Source organism: Artibeus jamaicensis, unplaced genomic scaffold, assembly GCF_021234435.1.
Source record: "Artibeus jamaicensis isolate MK-2021 breed Jamaican fruit bat unplaced genomic scaffold, CSHL_Jam_final scaffold_474, whole genome shotgun sequence".
In the NCBI taxonomy this organism is placed as follows: Eukaryota; Metazoa; Chordata; class Mammalia; order Chiroptera; family Phyllostomidae; genus Artibeus; species Artibeus jamaicensis.
The window spans coordinates 50,113,308-50,139,648 of record NW_026522046.1 but is presented as its reverse complement, the minus strand read 5'-3'; the positions used below and the strand labels follow the sequence as shown (position 1 = coordinate 50,139,648).

At 51.3% G+C, this 26,341-nt stretch overlaps 1 protein-coding gene across 6 annotated transcripts in view; it reads left to right on the top strand.

Moving 5' to 3' along the window:
- BACH1 (BTB domain and CNC homolog 1) overlaps positions 1–26,341 on the top strand; it is a 36,367-nt gene that overhangs the window by 5,081 nt on the left and 4,945 nt on the right. For 2 of the 6 annotated variants that reach the window (XM_053657699.1, XM_037161315.2), the window contains exons 2-4: positions 14,800–15,093; positions 17,394–18,725; positions 20,277–20,483. In XM_053657699.1, the coding sequence (XP_053513674.1) occupies positions 14,860–15,093; positions 17,394–18,725; positions 20,277–20,483 (1,773 nt within the window). In that variant the 5' untranslated portion in view covers positions 14,800–14,859. Of the gene's footprint in view, positions 1–8,424; positions 9,668–11,687; positions 11,831–12,893; positions 13,018–14,488; positions 14,666–14,799; positions 15,094–17,393; positions 18,726–20,276; positions 20,484–26,341 lie in introns of those variants that run through there. The other 4 variants (XM_053657698.1, XM_053657697.1, XM_037161318.2 and 1 more) reach the window with 4 other exon arrangements.

The window sequence follows — 26,341 nt, the reverse complement described above, 5'->3', positions numbered from 1 at the left end:
AGAACTTGTTATAAAACATGTAGCTATAAAAAATTGATTAGTATAAAAACTTTAGTCCTGGCTGGTGTGGCTCAGTGGGTTGAGCACTAGCCTGGGAACCAAAGGGTCACGGGTTCCATTCCCAGTCGGGCACATGCCTGTCTCGTGGGCTGGGTCCCTAGTAGGGGGCACACACAAGGCAACCACACATTGATGTTTCTCTCCTTCTTTCTCCTTTCCTTCTCTCTAAAAATTAAAAAATATAATCTTTCAAAAAAGATGTATTAATCTTTAAATAAATTTTTTAGGTTGTAATTTTTGGTTGTCATTTTGTAGTAAGTGTTTTGATTAAGATCAGTAATTTCATTACTGTGTATTTTGCACTTAAATATTATTTTAAAAATGTGAAGTGCTTATTAAATCTTTGCCCAGGACACTTTTCATTTTCAAGGTACCTAAGATCTCCTATTTACTCTGTTTTTCTGACAAGTGTTCCCAGCATGGTTTAGGACTCTCTTCAAGGTAGAATTTATCACTTGAATTAGAAGGAGAAGTAATAAGTAAAAAAGCCGTTTTTTAAAAAATATATTTATTTATTTTTAGAGAGAGGGAGAGGAAGGGAGAAAAGGAGAGAAACATCATTGTGTGGTTGCCTCTCATGTGCCCCCTACTGGGGACCTGGCCTGTAACACAGGCATGTGCCCTGACTGGGAATCAAACCAGCAGCCACTTGGTTTGCAGGCTGGCACTCAGTCCACTGAGCCACACCAGTCAGAGGGAGCCATTGGCCCTGTTAGTCACTTTTTCCACATTAGCAAAAGACTTTTGAAGTAGAAATCATTTTGCCCAGATGGCTAGCGCTGCGCCTGTCACCCGAGAAATCAGAGGAAATGCCCGTAAGATACAATTTTTCATTTTTAAAAAACGTGTTTTGCCTCAGTGCATGTCTGTGGTTCTGGCCTGTCTTGTTGTCTATGTCCCATGGCAGGAGTTCGGGGACCCCTTTCTCCCTGGAGCAGGTGGGGAGCTTTGCTCAAGGGGCAGGTCAGGGAGCTCGGGGTCAGCCCCCCCCCCGCTGCGGGTGGCAGTGTGGCACGTGCTCCAGCTTCTGTGGTGTGGACTCTGAGCGGCTCTAACCCCAGGAAGAAGTATGGAGTGATTGTGCTTTTAGGTTTCAAGGCACTTGGGTCTCCTCTTCCAGTGCCCGCTGCCCCTCCCCAACTTCCTCACAGACACAGGCAGCTTTCGGTGTGTGGAGATGGCAGGCTCGCTGACTTTGTTTCAACATGTGCGGTCACACTTGATTTGTGAGACAAATATGTCTCCCTTTATATGCCAGGAACTGCCGTAGATAGAGGTGAACTGGGCTTTTCAGAAGGTACAGTCTGATGCAGACCGCTGCTCTCGTGTGTGGGGTGTGCCTCGGGACCAGAGAAGGTGAACTTGGGAAAGCCTCTGGAACGTCACTGATAAATGCCTAGTTGAGTTGGGGAGGCTGCTCGTTCTGACCAGCCTCTTGGGAAGCTTAGCAGCGGGGAGGAGTAGAGAAGGGAGAGAGATTGGTCTGGGGAGGTTGGGTCTGTGCACGTAGGTGTTTGAAAATCGGGTCAGTGAGAAAAGCTTGAAGATGCAGGGCATGTCCTCAGTTTGTCTGACGATGACGACCACAAGTTCAAGTATCACCAGCGAATAGGACTGGGTTTCCCAGGAGAAGACCGTTTTCCCGGGGTCTCTGTGTGTCAGTTTCCCTAAAGCCTCCTGGTGGAGCCACCCCGACCCGGCCTCTCTGGGGGCTCATGGGCCGACCTGGCTTGTGAGCCCAGGCCTCACGCAGCCCACGTCAGGGGGGTGGTGTCCAATGGGCAGAGGTGGGTCGCCATTCCTCCTGCGTCGGGACCGGGTCTGCTGCCCCAGAAACATACTGTGCGGGCGGGGAGCAGGTCTGTGCGCACAGTCGGTGGTCGGGCGTGGGGTGAGCGGCCCCTGCCTGCTGCGCACACTGCTGAGGAGGGAGAGTCGGCGTCTCCGGCGGCTTCTTTCCCTTCTATCTCATTGCATTTGCTACAGTGACCAAGTGTTAACTTGAACGTCAGATCAGCCAGATAAATGTTTTATTTAAAACTTACTTAAAAATTGGAAATGCCTATTCCCTCTAAGAAATTACAAGTGGAAGGGACGTGTCTCCTTGGCTGTTCTAAACAGTTGTGAAGTTCTTTGCCATTCTTTTGATCCTTTCAGGGGAAGGAGAATGGATAACATCTCACTGCTTCCGAGTGTGTGACACACCAACAGAACCACTCTCTGAGTGTGCAGGGCAGGCCACCCACCCCGCCTATGGCTCTCAGGGAATCGGGTGCAGAAGTGGACACCGCTCTCCCTCCACACACACAGCCCCATCCGTGGGAGGGAAGGCTGTCTTGGGTTCAGTGTGCCTGCCCTCCCATCCCAATGGTGTCCTGGTGGCACTCCCAGACTCCCAGAGGGCTCTGGCGTGTTCAGAGGACTTCCTGTGCGGTTCTGGTCCCTTCTCAGTCCCAGGTTTCGGTGCTTTGTATGTTACACGAAAGGCAAACAGATGACGTAACCGTGTGAACAGTGTTGTAAGTTTATGAAGGAGAAGTTAATTGCTAATACACTTTTCTACTTGAGGATGGCTATAGAGGCTGTGGCAGACGGTGAGGGTGGGCTTCTGATGTGATGCTTTTTAAGGTGGAGTTCAGAAGAGACTCGTAATATGGCCAAAACTATTTCTGTCTCAAATAGAAATATAATACTTACCTACTTAGTTGTCCCTCAGATACCATCTGAACTGACAAATATTTCAGTTTTTCTTTTAACAGGCCTCAAGTTATTATTTGACTACATTTTGCAATTGTTATGTTTTGGGAAGTGACTGTGTTGAGGGTCAGGTGGACAGTCCACAGCTCGGAAACCCGCATTTTAGAGGCGGCAGTTTGACTCCCAAGTCACCACCACTCACAGTAAGTGGGCTTAGACATTTTTGTTTCAGCTGCGTACCAGGGTCCCGTAGCACTGTGGGGGCTGTCGAGGGTTAGTGGATCGGTTTCTAAAATAAATCATCGTAATTTAATCCTTCTCCTTCCAGAGTTTCAGATCTGTGATTCATGCAGTGTTCTGATCGCTCCCCTGCGACTGCTGCCTTGTTACAATTATTACTTAACTTTTCTTTACTCTCAATCCTTTCTTGTGACTCAAATGAATTATGAGTTGGAGTGAGGCGGTGTTCAAGGAACAGTTGGGAATTTGAAGGGCACTTTTTTGGTGGTGGTTTTTTCTTGTTTTTTTTCCCCTGTTACTTTGCATACTGTACACGTCAACTCTTAGAGACTCATTCTGACCTTGATCTTGTTTTAGGGCTTTTGCTTCTACTAGGTAATCAGAAATAAATAATTTGGATTGTGGTTATAATTTTTATAGTTTGAAAACAAAATGTGAAGAATCTGTAATATTTCCATTTGAATGCAGGACATGGACACTTAGTGCTCTGTGGGGAAAGTCACTTTTGGTGAAGTCTTCTCTAGCGTCCTGTCCTTGAACTTCCCGTGTGTTGTCAGGTACGGCTGTAGAGTTGATCTCAGTTCAGCGCAGCTTAGTGTCGGGTCCTCTTAGCACTGATGAGATTGTTTACTCCTAATCCAAGAAGCGTTCATAAGAAATTCATTAATCAAATATTGAGCAATAAGGGAAAATTTGCTATTTCTTAAATAGAGGGTTGGCCAAAAAGTTTGTTTGTTTTTTTCCTGTGTGATGGCTTTAGTTGTGCTTAGTCTTTGATTTCATGGGAAACAGTTTTGTTAGATTTGTTAGATTTATTGTGACAGCTGTCGTATCAGCGCACATTAAAAAAGTGATCAAAACTGGCGAATTTTTGTGCCGCCATTTTAATATTGAAGATGGAAGAAGGTATGCAACATTTTCTTTGTATTATGCTTTATTTCAAGGAAGGTAAAAAATGCAACGGAAATGTAAAAAAAGATTTGTGCGGTGTGTGGAGGAGGTGCTGTGACTAATCATGTCAGAAGTGGTCTACGAAGTTTCTTGGTGCTATTTTGGCCAAATAAATCTTTGCTGTGGGGCTGTCTTATGCACTGGAAGATGTTTAGCAGCACCTCTGCCCACTAGAAGCCAGTGGTGGGAGACAGCTGACATACTCAAAATAGCCAAATCAATGAAGTTATTGGTGAAAATAAAGATGCGTCTCTTATTTTACTGCAAAAACTAAATGGATTTTTTGGCCAACCCAACACCCTTTTACTCTGTTTAGCATTGTTCTCATCACCAACAGGATACCCGTGGCGTTTCCTGCCAGTCCTTGTTTTCTCTTGTCTTCGTTTCTACCTTCCTCCTTCCCGCACAAACACACATGGGACACACATGGCACTTTGGTCACAGAACATGAATTGAATGTACTCTTTGGACCTGGAGGTAGAAGACCTTGTCACCTTTAAGCCTCCGACCCTTCGAGGGCTTCAGCGCCTCTGCCTGCGGTGGCGGTGGCGGTGCAGTGGGCCATGTGGGTGCCTGGTGCTCTTCTGGTTAGAAAGGCTGTAGCCTTGTGAAATTTGCAGTTTTCTCAAGCAGACTCGGGCAGTTTTCACATTGTCTTTTTACTTTGTTGAGATCTTAGGCTTACTGAATTTTTATTTTTATTTCCCTTTTTTAAAAGATTTTATTTATTTTTAGAGAGTGGGAGAAAAGGAGGGAGAGAAAATTCAGCCAGTTGCCTCTCGCATGCCCCTATCCCGGGACTGAACCTGCATCCCAGACATGTGCCCAGACCGAAAACTGAACCAGCGACCTTCACCTTGTGGAACCACACCCCAGGACCTTAGCCACATCAGTCAGGGTGACTTTTTACTTTTAAAAGTTTAGGAATCTCTGCATTGTGTAACTTAATTTGTGGGTTTGTAGAACCTTTTAAAATGCAGTTTTCTTTCGACCACTCGCATCACAGAGGCAACAGTGACGATAAAAGGTGGATCTGTGCGAAGCTCGGTGCCGTGAGGGGTGCTGGACCACCCAGGCCTTAGAGCAGGTGTCGGTGCCCCGCCGTGGGCCCTGGAGAACGACGTCCGCCACCTCACGGAGGGCCACGCGGTGCTCATCGGGTTGGCACAGCCTGCCTGACACCCGAGTTCTCCTGTGTGTTCCCGCGGCGTCCTGTGGCAGTGTTAAAACAACCTGAAGTTGATTTTCTTTTGCATTTCATGGTTCTGTGTATTTTTTTCACACTCAGTCCTTTCCAAGGGCTGTGTGAGACAAGGGGCTGGGGGCCGCCTGCCCGTTCCCGCCGCACCTTGCCCTCCTCTCGCTGGCAGGGACTCCTTCCCAGCCGCGTCTTCGTTCTCCCGCAGCTCACCCTGCCATTGGCTGTCCTCGCCTGGTTGACATGAGGGTGTCGTGGGGGCTGCCGTGTTCACTGTCACCACGAGCTTTCAGCACAGTGACAGCTGGAGGGAATAGTCAGCGGACGTGGCCCTCAGGGGAAGTACATAGGAACTGCGTTTCTAACGAAGGTCCGCTCTTTGTTTATAGTTGTTGCCTATTTAATATTTTGATTGCGATGTAATAGGTGTTCGTGATTAAGAATTTAAATGCAGAAATAAAAGTTACCTAGAGGTACCCACTGTTAACATTTTAGTATATATCCCAACTAAAGGTGGAGGAAGTAAGGTTTCTGGACACGTTAAGTGTGAGGTGTCCTCTATCAGTAGATGAACAAGTGATGATTTGCGTGTGCGTTTGGATACGTGAAGCTGCGATTAGACCAAGTCAGGGCATGAGTGTGCCCAGCAGTCCCTGAGCGAGTGTGTCCTCACCGTAGGTCCGGGTGAGGTCACCCAGGACATGTGTGCCAGCAGGAGGGGGCATCTCAGGGCTTGGCCCTGGGCTCTCCAGCATGTTCGGAAGAGGAGGAGGACCAGCAGAGAGCTCGGCAGTCAGAGGGTGCGGTGGCCTGGACACTGACTGCGGGAGGGGCCCCGAGTGGCCTGCGGAGTGTTGCTGGGAGGCCGTGTGAGGAGACCGGGGTCATCGATCCTCACAGAGGGTGTTCCTGGGGTGGAGGGAGAGGCCTGACTTTGGCGGGGTCATGTGACACTGGGAAGCTGGGAAGTGGGGAAGGTGTGCCAGGAGCGGCCCTGTTGGGAGCTCGCTGAAGGGAGCAGGGCGTTTCACTGTAGACTGCAGGGTCCGGGGAGGGTCCAGACGCGTTCTTCTAAGAGGAGAGTCGGAGCAGTGTGTTTCGTGTGATAATAGAAATAATGGAAATGCTACATGTTCATTTTTTTTTCGTCTTGTCTTACTGAGACTTTGCAGAAATTTGTTCATTTTATCGGTCTTCTCAAAGAATCAGCCCGTGGTTTAGTTCAACGGTTCGACCAAAAGCAAACGTGCGGTTTGGCACCGTGAGTGGATTTCCTGTGTGGGCCGTGGCTTCCGGCAGGCCCGGTGGCAGGTCTGCGGTTCCTCCCGCACAGGCGCCGTCCGGCCGGCCCTGGTGTGTACGGGGCGGCGTGGCCAGCCGAGACGTCTTCTCCGTTGTTTTCTGCCTTCCCACCTCCTGGTTTCTACATCGGCATCCAAGGTTTCCGTTAGAGGTTGACCTTTTTATCAGATTCTTTTTCTCTTTGTAGAATCTTCAAAAAGTTGCATTTAAGACTTACAACCAAGTTGTCAACAATTTAGACTTAACCGAGTTTTACTTTTTTTGGTCTACTCTCTGTTTATACATTTTTTTAGTTTGTGTTTTTAATCAAAATGATACATGTTTTTTTTAAAAAAATACAGAGATTTATCAGAAAGAAGCCTCATCTGCTGCCCCCCATCCCACCTCTGATTCTGCTTCATGGTTAATACTTATGTTTATCCATTTTGCTTTTTAATTCTTTAGGTGCTTGCTTACTTCTGTGTCTCTAAGATGTTTGTGCCTGTTTATCTGTGAACTTCAGACGTGATCTGTTGGTTTGCTGTTACCAGGGTTACTGGTCTTTGTTTCATTCTGCCATGCCGCTCACCTATGTTTATGACTGTATTACTTTTACTATTTTACTTCTGTCCTTGGTTACCTCTACAACTCAGAATTATCTTTTTAGTTGTCTCATTCATCTAAGTAAGCGCCTTTTTGCCTTTGGATATTATCAGTCATGCAGACATACTGTTCCTGTAGACAGCAGCTAGAAATGAGTGGCCGGAGGGAAAATGAAGCAGGGGCCCCTCCGTCACAGTCTAACGAAGAACTTTAAACAGGAGGCAGAGAGGGAAAGGAAGTCATGTCATGACTCAGCAGTCCTGAGCCTGGTCCGATAAGACTGTGGGGGAGGGGGGTCAGAAGGTCACCAGCAGGGACAGCGCGGGAGGAGGGGAGTCCTTGGGACTCTGGGCTGGGAAGGGGCGCCACTGTGGCAGTCTCACTACTGGAGACAAAGAGCCTTTACTAGCCGAGAGGAACTGTGGCTGCACGTTACTCCCACGGTTTAGTGGGGAAGAAGGAGGGGGGAGCCTAGAAGCTGACAGAGGTATAATAGCTCCTGAACCCCAAAAGTCAGTACACCCAGATCAGCAGAGTGCCCACTTGTAGCCTCAGCTCAAGTGTATCAAACAAGCTCACTGACGGCTTCACGTCCCTCTACGTGGGGCATTCAGACCTGCCCAGCACCTGCTTGTGTGTGTTTCATGAGTAAACTCTCTCATTTCTGCCACACGGGTCCGTCTCGCGCTGGAATCCGTGTCTTGCGAGTGAGAGAGGAACCCAGACACAAGCTCCGGGTGAGTGGTTGGGGCCCTGACTCTGGTCTCTCCCTGAAACAATACCTCTGTGCCCTTCAGTTCTCTGGGATGGCATCTCCCAGCCTCAGCTGTACGTTTATTTCACTGGGGTTCATATACATTCTATTCTCTAGCTGTCATTAAGCCTTACATTATTTGTCTGGTCTGAAAACCAGCTGACCGTGTTCGTGGTGTTCCGTGTGCGGTGCTGAGGCTTGACGGCCGTTCTCCCTCCCTGCAGTCTCACCGTCTGCCTGTGCCCCCAAAACCTTTCCTGGCATCGAACCCAGGTGTCGGCTAATGATTGGCGAGCACTCAGTACATGCCAGGCCAGTGTTCTTAGAACACTGTGCATGTTCGTGTGCCCCTCGGCCAGGCCGGGCTGGCGTTACGCGTCCGGGCTCTTCTGCGCTGTCCGCTCAGGGACCCCAGGAGCAAGCGCTGCTGCCCCCTCTGTGGGCTTGGGACGGAGGGGTGGAGTCTGCGGTCCACCCGCTGGCCACTCCCTGATGACCTCTGCCCTCTTCGGTGTGCCTGCAGCGAGTGCCCACGGGGTGGTGTAGGAATGAGGGGACCCTTGGAGGAGGCTGAGTCTGGGAATTTTTACTCCTTTGGGGGAATTTTTTGGAATTTTTATTCTTTGCTTTTCCCTCTCAGTTTCTTCTGGGAGCTCTGAGCTGAACAGGACGTAGCTACAGCACAACCCTCTCTGCTCCTCAGCTGCTCATCTTAAAAGGCCTGCAGTTGGCATCGTGCTTAGCGGTGAGATGCTGAACAGGGACTGAGGCATCTCGGCCTCCATGGTGCCCTCTGTCTCCACGCTCACCATGGGGTCACCGTGAGAGGGACAAGAGGAAACGAAGGCGGGGAAGAGGTACAACTGTCTCTGTGTGCAGGTGACATGACTGCCCGTGCGCAGAGAGAACCCTAAGGAGGCTACAAAGCCACAGTCAGAAGCGATAGGTGAATTAAGTAAGCTTGCAAAATGCCACAGTAAAAAAGTCAGTTTTATGTTTAGAGTAGCAGCAAAAAGCCAGAAAGTGAAGTTAAACAAGTCCATTTATAGTAACTTCAAAAAACAAACTACTTGGGAATAAATTTAACAAAAGATGTGCATGACTTCTTTGCTAGAAACATTGGGAAAATTCTGAGAGAAATGGAAGAAGATGTAAGGAAATGGGGAGACGTGCCATGTTTGTGCGTCAGAAAACCCGGTTGTTGGAAGTCAGTTCCCCCAGGTGGGCATGTAGATTTATTGCGGTCCTAATCAAAACTCTGCTGGCTCCTAAAACTCAGTGAAAAGAAGAAAACAGCCCAGTCAAAGATGGACAGAAGAATTGAACAGACGGCGTTTCACGAAAGAAGATGGATGAATGGCCGGGAAACACACAGACAGGTGCCATCAGGAAGTGCACACGGAAACCACAGGGAGGTACCACAGTGCGTGGTCGGGGCAGCCCAGGTGCCACGGACGCCCCAGGGCTGGTGAGGTGGGAGCAGCCGGACTCTTCCACTCTGCTGGCAGAGTGTGAAGTGAGGCCGTTGCTTTGGAAGATGGTTTGGCAACTTCTGAGAAGTTAAACATAAACCTGCCATAGCACTCAGTCCCCCGCTCCTGGGTGTTCATTTACCCAAGAGAAGGAAGTGTGTCCGGGCAGTTGTTCGCTGAAGCCGTATCACCGTGGTCCCAGACTGGAAGCAGTGCCGCTGCCCACCTGCATCGCGATCGCCGTCCGTGGTTAAGTGGGTAAACGAACGGTGGAAGTTCCACCAAAGAGAGAGTTATCGAGCAGCGAGAAGACCCGAACTACTGATGCACACAGTAGGGTTGTCATGAAGCTGCGGGAGGGACACCCGAGCCAGAGGACGCAATGTGTGGTTTCACAGAAGACGCACACCAGTGAGTAGTGACACAAAACAAGTTGTTGGTCACTGGGAGCCAGGGGAGAGAGCGACCTCATGGGGCCTGTGGCGTCTCGAGGGGGGACAGCGATGTCTGTCTTGACTGTGCACGTGTACAAGTGCCAGAACTCACTGAACTGTATACCTTAAATAATTGTTCTTTGTATTCATAACCTGAATGTGGATAAATAAAATAGTAGTGGACAGGTACATGATAAAAATATGTACTCAGTAAATTAGCTTTATTGGTATGGGCCAGTTCCCCTTGCTAGTTCATATTTTCTTAACGTAGTCCTATTCCATTACGATGTCATGGTCCTGTCAGGGACCAAGTTGCTACTAAATATGTTAAGCAAATAAAAGACTTCATTGTTGTTTAAGTTCTCTGTACAACAGTAAGAAAATGTCACAGTGGAATCAGTGTTTCTGGTTTTGGTTCTAGAGTTTGGCTTCCCTGTGTCCCTTCTCCTCTTTCTTCCTTTCTTCCCTTCCAAGCTGTTTTAAACTCACCGCCCAGGAACGTCAAAGTTGGGTTTGTTGACTTGGGGGGTAAAAACCTACCTTTTGTGTCTGACCTCTCGGCGGGTGAGTCTGTAAACTTGTTTGCACTCTGTGACCATTCAGACTGCTCCCCTCTAACTGCAGCTCTGTACTTTAGGTATGGAATTACACCGAGTGAATGTAACAAAGATCTGTGGATATGTAATTTTTAACGTTAGGAAGAGAAAGTGGAAAAAACCTAACCTTCCCTGTACGGAACCTAACATAAACATAATGCTGTAACGTCCTGAGCTGCGAGGACTACAGACACCCCCCCCCCCTTGCTGCCTGTGGTGCTTGCGGCACGGAGTCCGGCCCGGAGCACCAGCTCGCTTTCCCCCTTGTCGCTGGGAAAGTGCCTCAGCCGGTGTGTCGTCCCGTGAGCCTATGACACAGGGGGACTTGATGGAGCACTTCCGCTTTCCATTTCCATTCAGCCTGTTTTGGTTCATCCGAGCGCCTTATCTAGTCATACTTAAGACTTTTCTGTACGACCGAGAGAGATGGATTTCGAAAATGTGGTTATCCGATATGATGTTTAAACAAGGGTGATGTTTAAGATCTGCAGCTGAAAGAAAATAGCAAGTCTCGGTCACGGCGTCATTCTTCCTGGCTCTTCCCGCCAGCCGAGTTAAGTCTTAAAGTGTTGGAAAGAGGGCTGACTGACATTGTTGTCTCTGATTTAAATGCCCACAGACTTTTTGATGTTATGGTTCTTTCAGAATTGGGAGTGGTAACAAGAAAAGCCCTGTTTTTAAAGAAATTCTTTCCTGTGCACATCTCCACTTAAGTTAAAAAAGTTCTTATAAAGGCCCCTAAAGGAAAGACAAAGGACCAAAGGTGTGTGTACGCAACGCCATGGGGCCTTTGCCGCCCCCCCCTCCCCGCTGGGTGTCTGAAGATGGCATGCCCTGGGTACCTTGGGGGCCCGCAGCTGGGTCTGGCTGGGAGTGTGTGGTGTGCAGGAGGCAGCCAGGGGAGCTGCAGCGGGGGGGGGGGGGTGCCCTGGCCTGCGTTGGACTGGGGTGGGAGGGAAGGGCGGCTTCTGGGTGCAGGGGGCGGTGAGACCTGTTGTGAGGGTCCTCCTTCCGCCCAAGGCGTCATTTTTCCTTCGGGCATCTCTGGGTTCCGCTCTTCCTGAGCGAGAGGCCGCCACCGCTGTACGGGGCCTGCTGTGCCGTGCACACGGCGGGCGCCACTGGCCAGTGAAGACGCGGAGTGTCTGGTGAGAGTCTTGTCTTTTCTGTGGGCCTTCGGTACCACATAGTTTGTGGGCCCTCCGTGGAGGACTTAAAGGCACCGTCCGTGAGACTTGAGGCCGTCCACGCGGGTGGACTCGGTCCCCACACGGCTCCTGCTGAGTTCCCGCCGCAAAGGGCGTGGCCGGGCTCCACAACTGCGCAGGGTTTTGATGTTAAATGGCCCGTGAAATGACTAACCCGCGATGAAGTCACAGTGTCGTTGCTCCCTTTCTGTAGGACTCTGAGAGCACAGACCTCAGGTGTGCGCTGCAGCACACCAGTGCAGCTGAGTGGAGGGCAGGACTTATTTGTGAAGGGGGCTCAGGAAGCTTTGACCGTCTTCATCCTTGGTCAGCATCACCGATCGGCAGTTTGCTGAGGTCAGCAAACCTTTGTTTTGAATTTTAACGATAGCTTATATATTTCTGAGAATACAGGAAAAATGTGTAACAAAAGAACCCAGATCTTGTGTTAGTCAGGGACCAGAGTCTGGGGTCCGGGGGAGTTGGGTCTCACCTCGCAGGTGTGCGAAGTGTGGGAAGGTGACCGGTGTTGGAAGGGCCTGTGCCGTTCTTACCTGTTTACTCACGGCTTAGTTGCACTGCTGGGGAAAAAGGGATCAGTGACCACTCGAATGGTTTTCAGAATTAGGAAAAACGACTTTCAGAGGGGCTTTCTCTGGTGCTCTGTGCCCATGAGGCAGGGTCGCAGGGCGTCGTCCACCCGAGGCAGCTGTGGTGGCCGTGCCCACAGTCGCCCAGCCTTGCTGTCTGGGGTCCCTTGTCCTGCAGGGACATTTCCAGCGCCCGCTCCTTTCACTCGCTCCTCTGGCCCCGGAAAAGCTGCGCAGGGCTGCGCTCGAGGGCCTGTCTCCGTGGCGCACGCAGGGAGGTAGCAGACTGCGCTGTGCTGGAGGAAGACGTAGACAGTCTGCGGTGTGGGCTTGTAATGAAAACACCAAGTCACTCATTCAGAAGCAAGTCCCTGCATGGGACCAGGTGCTGTGTCACAGGCTTGAGGTTAGAAAGCGAGTCAGGCAAGGTTTTGACGTTTAAGCAGAGACCTCAGCGTTTTGAGGTGTCAGCCAGTGGAACAGTAGAAGCTGGGCAGTGGGTGCAGCCCGGGCCCTGCGGCTGGAGGGGGGTCGGTGCCTGTGGGGCGGGGGGAGGAGGGTGAGGCTGGAGAACAGCATGAGAGGGAGTCAGAGACTCGAGAGAACGTTGGATTAATAGGTAGAAAGTCTGACCATGCAGGTCTGAGGACCTGCTGAGGGTCTAAAATTGATCATATGAAGTTTGGAAGACACTACAGGGTTTTTGGCAAGGGAGAATCCCTTTCGTTTGGAGGAATAAGTGAGATGGTATCGATCGAGAGGGTTTGAGGGGAAAGGAACTTTGTTACTGTCATTAATAGCAGCTGATATTTACCCTTCCTTTGCCGCAGGCTGGACAGCACACTGACCCCTTCACCCGCACCGTCCCAGGTAGCTGGCACGACAGCCCAGCGGGCGCTGCTCTCAGCTCTGTTACGGGTGAGAAGAGCCCGGAGGGCAAGCAGCTTGCCTCAGGTCAGTGGTCAGTGAGCCGTAGGGCTGGGGTTGAACCGGACGGTGTGGGACTCTGACCCCTGCACCGTGGGCCGCTTGGCTTGTGCTTTCACGGCGAGAGGTGAGGGTTTAGTAGTGAGTGGTTCTTGAAACGGAGGGGGTCACACCTGGACATTTAAAAATAGAACGGAAACCAGAGCGCTTTGCACCAGTGAAGGTGAAGTATTGGTATGTGGGACTTTGTTTCCCCTTTTATTTTATATAATTGTATCTGTGCGTCTGTGCGCTGGGAAGCAGTTGCAGAAAGTGAACTGCATGTCTGTTGACCAGCGAGTGCTGGCGTGGACAGGCGTCGCGGCGGTGTTGGTGGTGAGGAGTGGGTCTCGGTGTGAAGGGGCGGTGGCAGCCACCGGGTGAGAGACTGCGCTCGGGGGCGTGGGGAGGGTGTGCCCGGGTGTGGGTGGGAGACCACGGTCGTGGTGCATGTGCTCCGTGCGGGTGCTCCGTGCGGGTGCAGGGCCTTCCGCGCTCCTCCCCACCTGCCTCTCCAGCTTCTCCTGGCTGCAGCCGATGGGCCTTGGGGCCGGCACCCGACATCCGTGTCTCACAGTCAGCCTGTGAGTAGTTGTCGCCGACTGCTTCTTGGCTACAACGCCAAACACCTTGAAGATGAACACTCGAGCAGGATGGGGCTTTGGGGTGCGTTTCACGCGTTTGTGCCTCGGAGGAGGGATTCCCGGGGACCTGGCCTGGGCCGTCTGGGCGTCCTTGTCCTCGTTCTCTCTTCACTCCTGTTTGGAGGGGAGAGCGTCTGAGAGCAGTGACAGTGGCTCAGTCACTGAGCACGTGGGGGGGGGACCTTCCTGCTTCAGGCAGTGACTAAGGTGTCGGAGAACGAAGGGGCCGTCACAGGAAGGGACCCGGGTCACAGGGCCACACGCCCCGGGCACTCACCACCCCACTGGCGTCCGGCAACAGGAGCCCTCCTGCCCTCTCACCTCCAGCGTCTGTGGGTTTGAAAGCGTGTGTTGCGTGTGATACCAGCAGTGCCCGCGTGAACACACAGTGAACAGACACACAGAGGCCGGGGCTTTTTTGCAAGTAGTGTGTATGTGATCAAAAAATGTCTGGAGGCTGCCCTGTGTTGGTTTTTGTTTTAAAAACACACATTTTGGTAACATTCTCTTGTGTTTTATCATTTTGAGAAAACCGGGAGCCTTTCTGCGTGTGAGCCGTGTTTTCAGTGATGAAAGAGTCTCGCTTGTCCTTGCACTGTGTCGTGTGGAGTCGGGCTCGGGGCAGGAAGGGCTCGTTAACACGATCCGGCCTGACGGACTTGAGCATTTTCTTGGAGAAGTCACTTTCTTCCCAGGGTCGGAGGAGCTCTGCCTTTGGTAGAGCGAGTCCCTTGTTCTGAAGCCCCCAGCCCCCTCGCAGCTGGGACCTCGGGCCACCCCCACGCCCACGCCCACGCCCATTGCGGCGCAGGTGCCACCCATGCATTCCCCGACCGGCTGCCGCTCCTCAGAGGCGCTTCCCTGGTGTGGGATGTCTCTGTCAGAGACCGTTAACCCTCGGTTCAAAACTCCTTCCTCCTGAGGACCTCGCACCTGAACTGGTTGGAAGAAGGGCCGCAAAGACCCGCTTTGGAACGACGTAGATCGGATAGGTGCTTCCAGGTTCTCGGGGGCTTCGTTTTTATCTTTGCTGTCGGGAAGTGTTTCGCTGTACCTTTGACACTGCCGTTTTTAGAGCAGGCGTAGCAAGACTTTAACTCAGTGCAGTCTCGCTGTCTCCCCGCAGGGTCGACGACGGCGAGAAGAATGCGCCCACTGGGCCTCGCAGCGCCGTGCGTGACGCAGGATGTCGCTGAGCGAGAGCGCGGCCTTTGCCTATGAGTCCTCCGTGCACAGCGCCAACGTCCTGCTCAGCCTGGACGAGCAGCGGAAGAGGGACGTGCTGTGCGACGTCACCGTGCTGGTGGAGGGGCGGCCCTTCCGCGCCCACCGCTCTGTGCTGGCGGCTTGCAGCAGCTACTTCCACGCGAGGGTCGTGGGCCAGGCCGACGCGGAGCTCAGCATTGCTCTCCCAGGAGAGGTGAGGCTGCCCCCCGGAAATCACCCTGGTTCTACTTTAATGTGACTTAGCTGAACCTCTGTGGTTCATTAAGTCGAAAATGAAGCCGTCTTGTTTTGAGACTCAGGAACAGTTCCTAGGTTCTGCAGCAGAACATTTCTTGAACTTTTAAAATAAAATGATGACATTTTGCATGTAAAATCACTAATTTTGGATGTTCAGAGTATTTTATAGAGCAGATGAAGAACTTATATTATTTCTGATACGATGACCAAAGCAGGGCTCAGCAAGTGGAGTCAGGACATTTGGAGAGGCCACGCCACAGGCGGTCCTCTCCCTGGGACCTCTCCCTGGGACGGGAGCTGGTGCCTGGGTTTGGGGTCCCGTCGCTCCTGCCATGCGCTACGGCATATCCCCGGGGAGGTCGGTGCTCCGAAGTGTCCTTGTTCCCTTTCTCTCCTCGTTTCTTGAGATTGTGACCGTGCAGGGGTAGGAGACAGACCGTCTTGGGCCACATTAGAGAGTCTGTTCTCATGGATCTTCCTCTGCCAGCCTGGGGCGGGGTTCTCAGCGTTTGCACCCTGAAACCTTTCCTGGGCTGGGGTGGGCTGGCTCCCTGACCCCAAGAACAAACAGGACACGTCAGTTGGGGACTGTGCCAGGAGAGCTGGGGGCCTGGCACAGCCCCCAGTTGGGGGGACTCAGACGAGAGCTCGTTGAGGGGAATCCGAGAAAGTGCCCGAGCCCTGTGTGCACCAGGCCTGCGTGGGCCGCCTGCGTGGCCAGGCGTGTGTGCGCGCCTTCAGTCATGCCCGCCGCTCAGGGGTGCCCACGTCAGCTTGGTGTCAGAGGTGGGAGCGGGCCAGGCAATGCCGACCACGTGACAGGGGAGGTCGGCTGTGCGGTAGCCACTGTTTCTAAAGGGCAGCGGTGAGTGTCGCAGTGGGGGTGTGCCTTGGTGAAAAGACACAGATCACTAACGTAGAAGCCATTTTTGGTTATTTCAGTGTATTTTTAAGAATTGTTCATTGAAGTTATATTAAGATACTTGTAAATCACAAAAACATAGGTGTTTCTTGTACACTTCGGCCAGTTTCCTCCAGGGATAACATTTTGCAAAACGACAGTGCAATACCATAGCCAAGACACGGCCATCAGTACAGTCCGCCTTCTTTCTCAGGTTCTTTGGTTTTAGATGCACTAAGCTGTGTGTGTGTGTGTGGGGTTCAGTCAGACCCCTCCCTTGTGAGATCCATGTGTCCACCACAGTGGAGATGCTGAGTGGTTCCAGGCAGCCACTGATCTGTCCTTGTTTTATCGTTTCAAAAATGTTATATAATTTCAATCACATGCTGTGTGACCTTTTGGGATTGGCTGGTTTCCCACTTACCTTAATTCCCTGGAGATTTGTCTGGGTTGCATGTATCAGTAGTTCTTTGTATTGCCCGGTAGTGTGCCAGAGTGTGGATGTATCAGTTTACCGTTGAAGGAAATTAGGCTAATTCTAGTTTTTGGCTATCACAAATAAAGTTACTAGAAGGACCTGACCACAGTGGCCAGGACACGCGGTGGCCGTGTTTTTGGCTTTACAGAAAACTGGTGGCCTGCCCATCACACTTCCCACCGGCGGCCCCGCAGCCCCCGGTTCTACTGCGTCCTCAGCAGGGTTGCTGCTGTTGCTGGTTTTCTATTTTATGTCATTTAGAAGCTTAAAGGTTTTGTTACCTTGAGTCTGTGAATCTTTGCCAAACAGTGTTAGGCATGAGTTTTACACTTCACTTTGTTCACTTTTTAAATCCGAATCTTTAAAAATTTTATTAGAGGTTTTGGCATGAGATAAAGAAAACAGTTACTATTTACTGTGGATCAGGACTACTGTAAGTCCTTCAGATATATATTTTTTATCTTTAGCGTTTTCACTTTTCCGGTTTAGGGCATTTGGGGCTGGGGGCACTGACTGCGTGGAGTGGGGCTGGCCGGGGGTGCCTGGGGCCTGACTGTGCATCACGGTCGCCCTGCACCTCTGAGGACTGGTTTCTGCTGATGGGGGAGAGTCATGCTGTTTGTCTTTGTTCCCTCACTCGAGCACGGCACAGCCCCCGTCACAGTGTCAGTGAGTGCGGGCTCTGTTCGGAGTGGGCTGGTCCCAGGAAGCCAGTGTGACCGGCCGGCTCTGCCCGACTCCCTTAGCGTCTCCACAGGGCGGGGCGCCTGTGTCCTCATGCTCACAGGTCAGTTCTTCATCTCTGCCCCTCCCCCTCGTGTGCATCTCCTGGGCAGCTTTCAAATGATGCGCTTGTTTCTATTTTGTGTGTTAACAGGTGACGGTTAAAGGATTCGAACCTTTGATTCAGTTTGCCTACACCGCTAGACTTCTCCTCAGTAAGGACAATGTGGATGAAGTGTGCAAGTGTGTGGGCATTTTAGGGGTACATGACATCGAGGAGTCCTGCTTTCAGTTTCTCAAGTTTAAGTCTGTGGACGCCACTGCAGAGCAGCAAGAATGCCCAAGAAAAAAATGCTTCCCACCACACTGTCAGAAAACAGACCTTAAAATTCCACTTTTGGACCAGAGGGATTTAGAAGTTGATGAGGCGGAGGAATTTTGGAGACACAAAAATGCTCCAGCTCCTCAGTGTAAACTCCGTGAACATCAAGGGGACCCAAAAGTACCGCCTCCTCTGCAAGACAGTGCCAGTCAGACGTGCGAGGCCATGTGCCTAGAAGGGGGCACCGCTCTGGCTCTGCCGTCTTTATGCCCCAAGTACAGAAAATTCCAGAAGGCCTTCGGGACCGACAGAGTCCGAGCCGTGGAGACGGGGTTCAGAGACGTGCATGCTTCTGTTCGGCCGTGTGAGGCTTCTGCAGACGAGTGTGCGGGGGGCGTCCAGGACTGTGCAGACGTGCCGGTGGCTTTAAAATGTGAAGAAAGCAGCCCAGCGATGGAACGCACAGACACCGGGGAAGACCCTGCTTCTCAGTGCCCACCAGCAGCGGCCGAAGTGGCTCCCCTCCCCCACGGCTCTTCCACAGACCCCCCCGGGCTCTACTCTCTCTCCCTCCTACACACCTACGACCAGTACGGTGACTTGAACTTTGCCGCTGGGCAAAGCACAGCACTGTTAACGGAAAAGCCTTTGTCGGGCCCCGACTTTGGAGGAGAGAAGACCGTTGCTGAAAGCCAAGACTTACATCTGAAATCTGACTCCAGCCCCAGGGAAGAGAGCGGCCTTGCCCGGAGTAGCGTGGAGCGGGAAGTGGCCGAGCACCTGGCCAAGGGCTTCTGGAGTGACGTTTGCGGCATGGCCTCTCCTTGCCCAATGCAGGTGTCCCCTGGCCTGGCCAAAGCTGGGTCGGAACAGATTCACCCCCAGAAACGGTCGGAGTGTCCCTGGTTGGGGATCAGGATCAGTGAGAGCCCAGAGCCGGATCAGAGGACTTTTGCCACATTAAGTTCTGTCGGCTGCCCTTTTATGAGCACCCTGAGCGCCGCAGGCCGGCCCGGCAGCGTGGACATTGGCACCGACGACTGTGCCTCCGGGCCCCAGCAGGAGCCCTGTCCGTACGCTTGTGTGATCACCTTGGGAGACGACTCGGAGACAGACACTGAAGGGGACAGTGAGCCCTGCTCAGCCAGAGAGCAGGAATGCGAGGTGAGGGGACGCGCGGGTGCGGCTGGGCCATTGTTTGCCACCGTTCCTTGGGACTGCTGGTGTCAGCTCCTGGCGCAGCACTAGGCACCGGTGCAGGCCCAGGGAGGGGGAGACCCGCACACGGACCTAGTGGTCTGTGCCAGGGTGTGACAGGTGAGGGCTTTGGCGTCCCCAGATTTCCCCAGGTGTGTTATGTTAGCTGTGGCGCGGAATCACACCCGGGCTGTTCGACTGTTTGTGTCCAATGCCATGTCCCAAGAGGAAAAGAATAATGGTTCTGAGGTGACTGCAGGCCCCTCCCGGGAAGGGTGGCCTCAGGGCTCCATACCAGGGCCTGGGCTGGTCCCTGGGAGGTCGCTGCCCCTGAGGAGTTTTCTCTGAATTAGTTTTTCACAGCCAGTGTTGTTTTTCATTTCCCCTTAATCCTTTCGGTGTTAATTTAGTGAACGTCTTAATAATTTAGCAGGTGCTGTGTGTAGCTGGAATGGCGTCTGTCCCAGTAGGCACGCTCTGCGCACTTCGAGTGCAGGGTGTGTGTTTGATGGCTGCTCTTTGGCAGACAGTCCTGCAGTCCCGTGACAGTGGGGACTCGCACTTCCCTGCACCGGCCCTTGGTTTCGTAGTTGGTGGGCAGCGCAGGTTTGGGAAGGACAAGGGGTCGCTCTTCACCTCGGCTCCTGGAGGAGGCGACGGGCGATTTAATTGGAGAAGCTGTGTGTGTGTGTGTATTCCATTGGTAGGCTTTTGTGTGGTGTTTACAAGTCCAGGGTTTGGGACTATGAGAAGTTTAAAAATAGAACATCGAAGAAAATTAGAAATCATTTTGTTTCATTTGTGTAGCAAACTAAGTAGGTTGCTAGAGAAACTGACCAGTGTGTTTGTGTTTTTGCTCATTAATATAATTAAACTGTCCCACAATTTTGTCATTAAAAAATTTCCTTTTCCAAATTGATATGTATTGAAAATGAATTATAATATTTACAGGGCTTTTCTAATTATTTCTACATTAGCAAATGAGATGTGTAGTTTTTAAAACAAGTTAAGTGAAACTACCATTTCCTGACAGAAAAATACATTTTTTGAAGTGCTTTAGAAATATTAGAGTAATCATACTAGTATTGAAAAAGAACCACACCTTAATGTAAATCAAAGAATAAAGTAGATTTGTGGCAGGAGGCTGGGTGAAAACACATCATAAAAACACTTTAGAAAGAGGCATAAAGATATTTGTGGGGCGTTAATATGTCCTCATAGGATAAATTCTGTCTTTTTATTTTAAATCTATTAATATTTGTGTTAATGTTTGATTTGCTTATAAAAATACCTGCTTCTCAATTTATTTGTCTTCTGAACCCTCTTTAAAAGAGACTAGAAATAGCAAAAAATATCAATCTTTATTATAAGGAATTGTGAAGTAATTGGGAATAGAGACCACTTTTTTTCTAAGTCTAAACGAAGGTTTCTGGGAAACAAAGACTTGTCTTTCTCTTCCTGGGTTTAAGTGTAGTTATAAAATGTAGGACAACAACTAATGCTCATTTCACCTTCTAGGTGAAACTGCCATTTAACGCACAACGAATAATTTCCCTCTCTCGCAACGACTTCCAATCCCTGTTGAAAATGCACAAGCTGACGCCGGAGCAGCTGGACTGCATCCACGACATTCGGAGGAGGAGTAAGAACAGGATCGCCGCCCAGCGCTGCCGCAAGAGGAAGCTCGACTGCATACAGAACCTGGAGTCGGAGATCGAGAAGCTGGTGAGGGCGGGGCTCCTGCCGCTGTCCCCCAGGTCCCCTCCCCTCCTCCTGTCCGTGGAGGAGAGAGCATTGCGGTTTCTAAGTCAGATCGTAGTGTTCACTTATACCTCAGTTTTAAATTCGCCAGTCACCGTTTTAAGCATATAAATTATATGACATTTTCAGAAAACTTAGGAAGCGAAAAAGAGGATGGTCACAGAATATTTTACTTATGTAAGTATTCTACATATTATATGCTATAATGTGTAAGTTGAGAGCAATTTCTGGGAGCTTTTTAAATGATTTACAAGTTAAGGATAATTTTACTGTCTACCTAAGTCTTAGTGGTTGAGTAAAGACTAAAGAAATTATGAGGCACTGGGTTTCTTGGTGCTGTGTTTGGCATTTATGGAACTTAAATGGTTCAGTTGTTAGTTTAAATAAACCATGGACTTGAGTAACTTGTTTGGTTGATACCAAAACAAACCAACTTGGATCTTGTATCTAAGGGAAAAAATTCACATGCTGATATGAAAGGAAAATCTTAAGATCTCTTGAGACCCTGAGTGCGAAGAATGCTTACTTTATTGGATCTTAGTTTCTATTCCAGGATGGAAACATACATTAACAGAAAAGTGGGTGAGCTTGCACCTGTTTCTCTGCCCCCTAGTGGCGAAGGAGGAAGGGCTGGAGCTGGGTTAGGACAGCGGAAGCCCGCCCTCAGCGTGCAGGGCGGGTGCGTTATTGTAGCAGATCTTTAAGCGTGAACATTCTAGCTGAGTTACAATTAAACAATGTAGAAAAACGCTTTTATATACCTTCAAAAAAGTGGGAAAAATTATGCATTTTGTATACACTTGTGCAGAAAGAGAAAGATATACACCTGTGTGAAAAGACGTAGCACGGCTGTGCAAGGATGAAGTGGAAAGCAGATATTTTGCCAGTGAAGGCATGAGGAAGGTTAGAAAACCTGTGCGAGTTCACAGAGTGATCACATGGTTGGGCTCAGAGAAGGAAAGTTGTGAGTTCAGGCGTGTTCACCCAGTGTTCAGTGTTCAGGGGCGGGGTTGTCAGTCCGAACCAAACACTCTCGAGCTCTTTCACGTGCTCCAGCTTTGAACTGGACACCCACCTGCCGTTAGGTGTGTTGTGCCTTCTCGATGATTCTGTACTGAAGGGCAGAGATGCTTTTTAGACTCTTGGGTCATGTCGAGCTACTTGGAATCTGCATAAAACTATACTATTACCATTGTTAGACCTCCGTGTTTTAGGTGTTGCTTCCTCAGTGGGTGATAGCTGCAGGTAGAATTTCCTCCTCTCCTAAAAACAAACAAAAACAAACCTTTAGATCAATCAAGTCTGTTTCATAAGTAGCGTTATTTATAAATGGATGCTCAGCAGATGTATTGGGGAGTAGCCGTTACCTTTTAGAACGAGTCCACTTCCCGGCTTATAGGTCTTGTTTATATTTTTTGATGGACGTGAGGTGTTGGGTGCTGGACACGCGCTCTCCTTGCTGCATCTCAGATCTCTGGGAAGGAGGGGCTGCGCCCCTTCCTTCGGACTCCCCGCCCTGTGCCTTTGCTTCAGCAGAGGGGGTGTGGGCGACCGTGTCTGGAGGGTGGGATTCTGGCTCCAGCTCCCGCCACTGGCACTTTGTAGCTGTGGGCAGGCTGTGTAGTGTCTCTCGGGTGTCTCGTCTGTGAAATGGGCTCATACTCACTCTCGCTCCCCAGAGTGGGGCTCGTGCAGATGAGACGAGTTAACCCAGCTGAAGAGCTCAGGACAGTGCGAGGCGCATTGTGTGCTCCCAGTGAACACTGCCCTTGTCGGTCTTCCTGTTGCTGTGCTATCTACTGACCTGTTTTCAGTTTTCTCTTCCTTAGTTTCTTCTTTCTTCATTGCTCTGCCCAAACCATACACTTCAGGTTTGGACCCCCCCCTTATACTGCCTCTCTCAGTCCAGTAAGGTTCCTTTCAAATTGTCAGGAGTACCTGCTGGTTCTTTCCAATGCAAAGGCATGTTTGGTTTCCCAGCAGTTCTTATAAAATAAAAAGCTAGACTGGTCAGTACCTTGTTTCCCTGTGTTACTGATCTGGACTCTTAGGCTATAAGAAATAAGGCATCTGAATGGATGATGGATGGGTGGTGGATAATGGGTGAGTGGGAGGATGGATGGATTTGCTGTGAGGGTGGAGGTGTGTCATTTGGAAGCCAGAGGGAGCCCGGCCTGGTGAGCACAGCACAGGAAAAGGGATGACCGCCAGGCGCCACGCACACCTCTCAGAGCGCATCGCTGCCCCTGCACAGCCCGGGTGGCTGCGGCGCAGCTCCTGGGACCCTCCTCCTCCAGGGACTGCTGCAGAGGGGACTGCAGCTTTAGTTCAGCCAGTTAGTCCACCAGGTTTGGACTGACACCTGTGCATCCGCTCTAAATTCCCAAGGAGGAGAGCGTGTCGTCGGCCCATTCTGGCCAGGTGTCCTCCCCTGACTCACAGCAGACACGCGGCTGCTCTGAGCCCACCCCTCCGGCAGGCAGGGCTCACAGGCCCGATCGCCCAGGTCTGTTCGCCGGGTGTGCCCTGCTGAGCTCTCTCTGTCTCCTCCTCTCCGCAATAGCCCCGGAGGAGACAGCAGGGTTACTTTTTAAAGTCAGAGTGACGAGCCTCGTTTCAGCTTTCCTGAGCTCTGCTCTCAGGTCTGGTGATATGTGCAGGCAGAGTCCACTCATGAAGTGTAAGGGGCGTGTTACAAATTTCCACCCTGCTTCAGTGCCTCCTGAGGATGAAACTGAGCAGAACGTGCGCCATGTGAAAACTGGAAGGCGAAGAATCTGATGCCTGAGATACGTACATGAAGAACTTTCCCTGGACCCTGGTTACTGGTGGCACTGCGGATCTCGTCTTCCGTGAAGCGAGGCGGGGAACCAGTCCCAGCCGCACTCCTGCCTCTCGCTCGGAGTCGCAGCACGGAGAGTGGAGGCTGCGGAGGAGGGGCCGTGCCCTCTTTTTTAGTTGAGAGCCCCTTTTCGACAGCATGGCCGGTTGGCAGGCAGCACCCCCAGTGTTCCTCGTCTGGGGGGCGTTCTGCAGCTGACTCCAGGGAAGCTGCGTGCTTCATAAACAGTCATTTTGCTACAGCCAGTGATTGATCAGATGAACATAGGAATAAACTCACAGTCTACATTGCCCAGTCCGGTAACAGCCAGCAGAGGCCCCTGCTCCGTGGGCCCTGTCTCCGGCTGGAGGCCGTGACCCTCTGCCGTTGGTCCCGAGAGAGCAGCCTGGGTGCCTCAGTACGCTCCAGACTGAAAGGGTGTTCGTCACAGTGAGGATGAATTTAAAATGTCTTCAGGGTGGGTCAGGAGGATAATTCATACAGAGGACACTTTTATGGTCTTAATGTGCTGAGAAAGTCAAAGGGTGGTGTCAGTTCCAATTCAGTAAGTTAATGAGTTGCATTTTTCAATAAGTAGTTCTGTCAGGAGAGCCTTTAAAAAGGAAGCTTGTGTGTCAATTCAGTGGAGGAGTGGACGGTGGTGACTTCAACACGTATTCTGGATCTGAGGGTGCGGTGGAGGCTGGGCTGCGAGTCAGCACTTCCTGTGAGACTGGGCGTGCAGAGGAAGGGCAGGGACAGGATCCAGGGACGTCCAGCCTCTGTGACGTGTCTGGCTCACAAAGCTCTTGTCCTTGTGAGACTCTGCACGGGGCCCACGTGTATTGTTTACCGGAAGATTGGTTCGGAAGTTCGAAGACGCGTATCTCTAATTCCGTTTAAGCCTCCAGCAAAGGAAATCCGGAATGAAGGGAACCTTGCTTTTACGGAAGAGAACGAAATTACTGCCATGTGTTTCTCCCACAAGTTGTCCGATGCCGACCGATGCCGACTCAGAAGGGGTCAGCAGTGGGACAGTCACGGAGCACTCGACGTGGTGTTCAGACGCCGCTCAGCCGCACCGCCTGTGCCCGTGGTGGGGCCGCAGGACTTGGCGCTCGTCTGTCCCGACTGGCATTTGTGGTGCGGACTGCGTGACTTCATCAGAAATGAGTCTGTTTGGGGCACACTCACTGGCTGCCCTCCCACGTGCACACTGCCCTCTCTCACTTCTGGGGGTGCCCGTGGTGTACATGGGAGGGTCCGGGGCACGCACCCTCTGTAAAAGGTCAGGGTCATCCGTGTTGTGCAGGTTCAGTGCTGAGGACCTGCTGCACTGCCTCACACAGGTCAGGCGCTGGTTGTGGTGCTTTGGAGGCAGACGGCTGGGAGCTGGCACGTGGTGGGTCCCTGGCCTGGGGAATTATCGTCCCCCCTGGTGGGCACATCGCTCCTTGGGGTGTGGGGTGAGAATGGAGGCTGCCTGGGGGCAGGTGCAAGGCTCAGGGGCCGCAGGGACAGTCCAGCCACTGAAGTGCCCAGCACCCGTTCGGGTCTTGAGAAGTGCTCGAGGTTGTACTTTAAATAAAAGCGGTTCTCTTTCTCTGAACACCTGCTGAGCACTACCTTCAAGTATTAAGTGTTGTCCTGGGTACCAGGAAATTAAAGATGGATGTGATACAGTCTTTGTCAGTTAAATACTTGTACAGTCGTTTCCTAGGGAGCCAGGTTCATGTATTTTGATTATTTCTTGAGATACATCTTTTCCCCTCACATTCTAAACATTTCAGGCTTTCGGAAAAGCTGAGTGAATAGGAGGATAAACAACCTCATGTGGATTCAGCGGTTGTGGGCATTTTTGCCACACGTGCTTTATCTTTCTTTCTGTGGGTCCGTCCGTCTGTCTGGGCAGTGGGTGTCTCCCTCCCTGGCCTGCCTGTCCCTCTGGGCCTCTTCTGACCGCAGTCGGTTCATCCCCCTTCCTGCCCCGCCCCGGCCCGGCTCTGTGGCTCTCTCTCCTTTTCTGCTGTGGATCATTCGGAACCGCATTCTGACACTTCACCCACCTGCTTAAACATGCCGCTACTGAAAATAGACATTCTCCCCTATCTCCATCACATCGTCACCCAGATCTTTATCACGCCCGAAAGAAGTTAAAAATCTTCGCTATTGTGTGTGGCTCCTCTTCACGTCACCTGCGTCATTTCCCAAATGCATTTCACACACGTGCTTGTTGTTCAGACCGGGGTCCCATCGTCATGTAACTCACTGGGTTATGTTTTTTAGTTGCTTAGTCTAGGACAGGTTCATTCTTTTTTCACAACAATGACTTTCTGAAAAGTCTAGGCCATGTTTCTCACAAAATATCCCACTTTCAATATTTGCTGACTCTTTCCCTTGGTTTTATCGAGTTCATCCCTTCGTGTAACAGCAGGCATTTGAGCAGTTCCACTGAGATCCGACGCCTGCTGGTGTCCGGGTTCACAGTGCACCACTTTGGGGGCGTGGCGCCAGCGCCAGGCTAATGGCCAGGTCCTCGCCCCCAGTGTACTTGTTGCGTTTGTGTGGTTCAGTAATCTGTGTGGCTGCTCAGGTGCTTGCGCGTCGCTCGTTCTCTAGACAGCCCGCGTTCTCGTGGGCGGCCTGCACGGCGGGCCGTGAAACAGGGGGCTGACTGCCTTGTGCACACACGTTGTTCCTCCGCATCCAGAGCCTCCCTTCCTGGCTCGCGGTCCTCACCCCCTCCAGGCTCCGTTCGTGTCACCGCGGGCTCACGGGGTCATTTCTTTCTCATTTAGGTTGTTAGAGTCCAGAATGGTTATTGATCTTTTTTGTGTTGACATTTTTTCAAACTTGCCCAGGGAGAGTCCCCTCAAGCCAGCTCCTGTGGCCTTTGGAAGTGACCCCATCAGTGGCTCTGTGCCGTCTGCAACGTGTCACAGGCTCGCCCAGGGCGCTCCGGTTCCGGGATTCGGGCGGCCCTTTCTCTGAGACTCCCTGG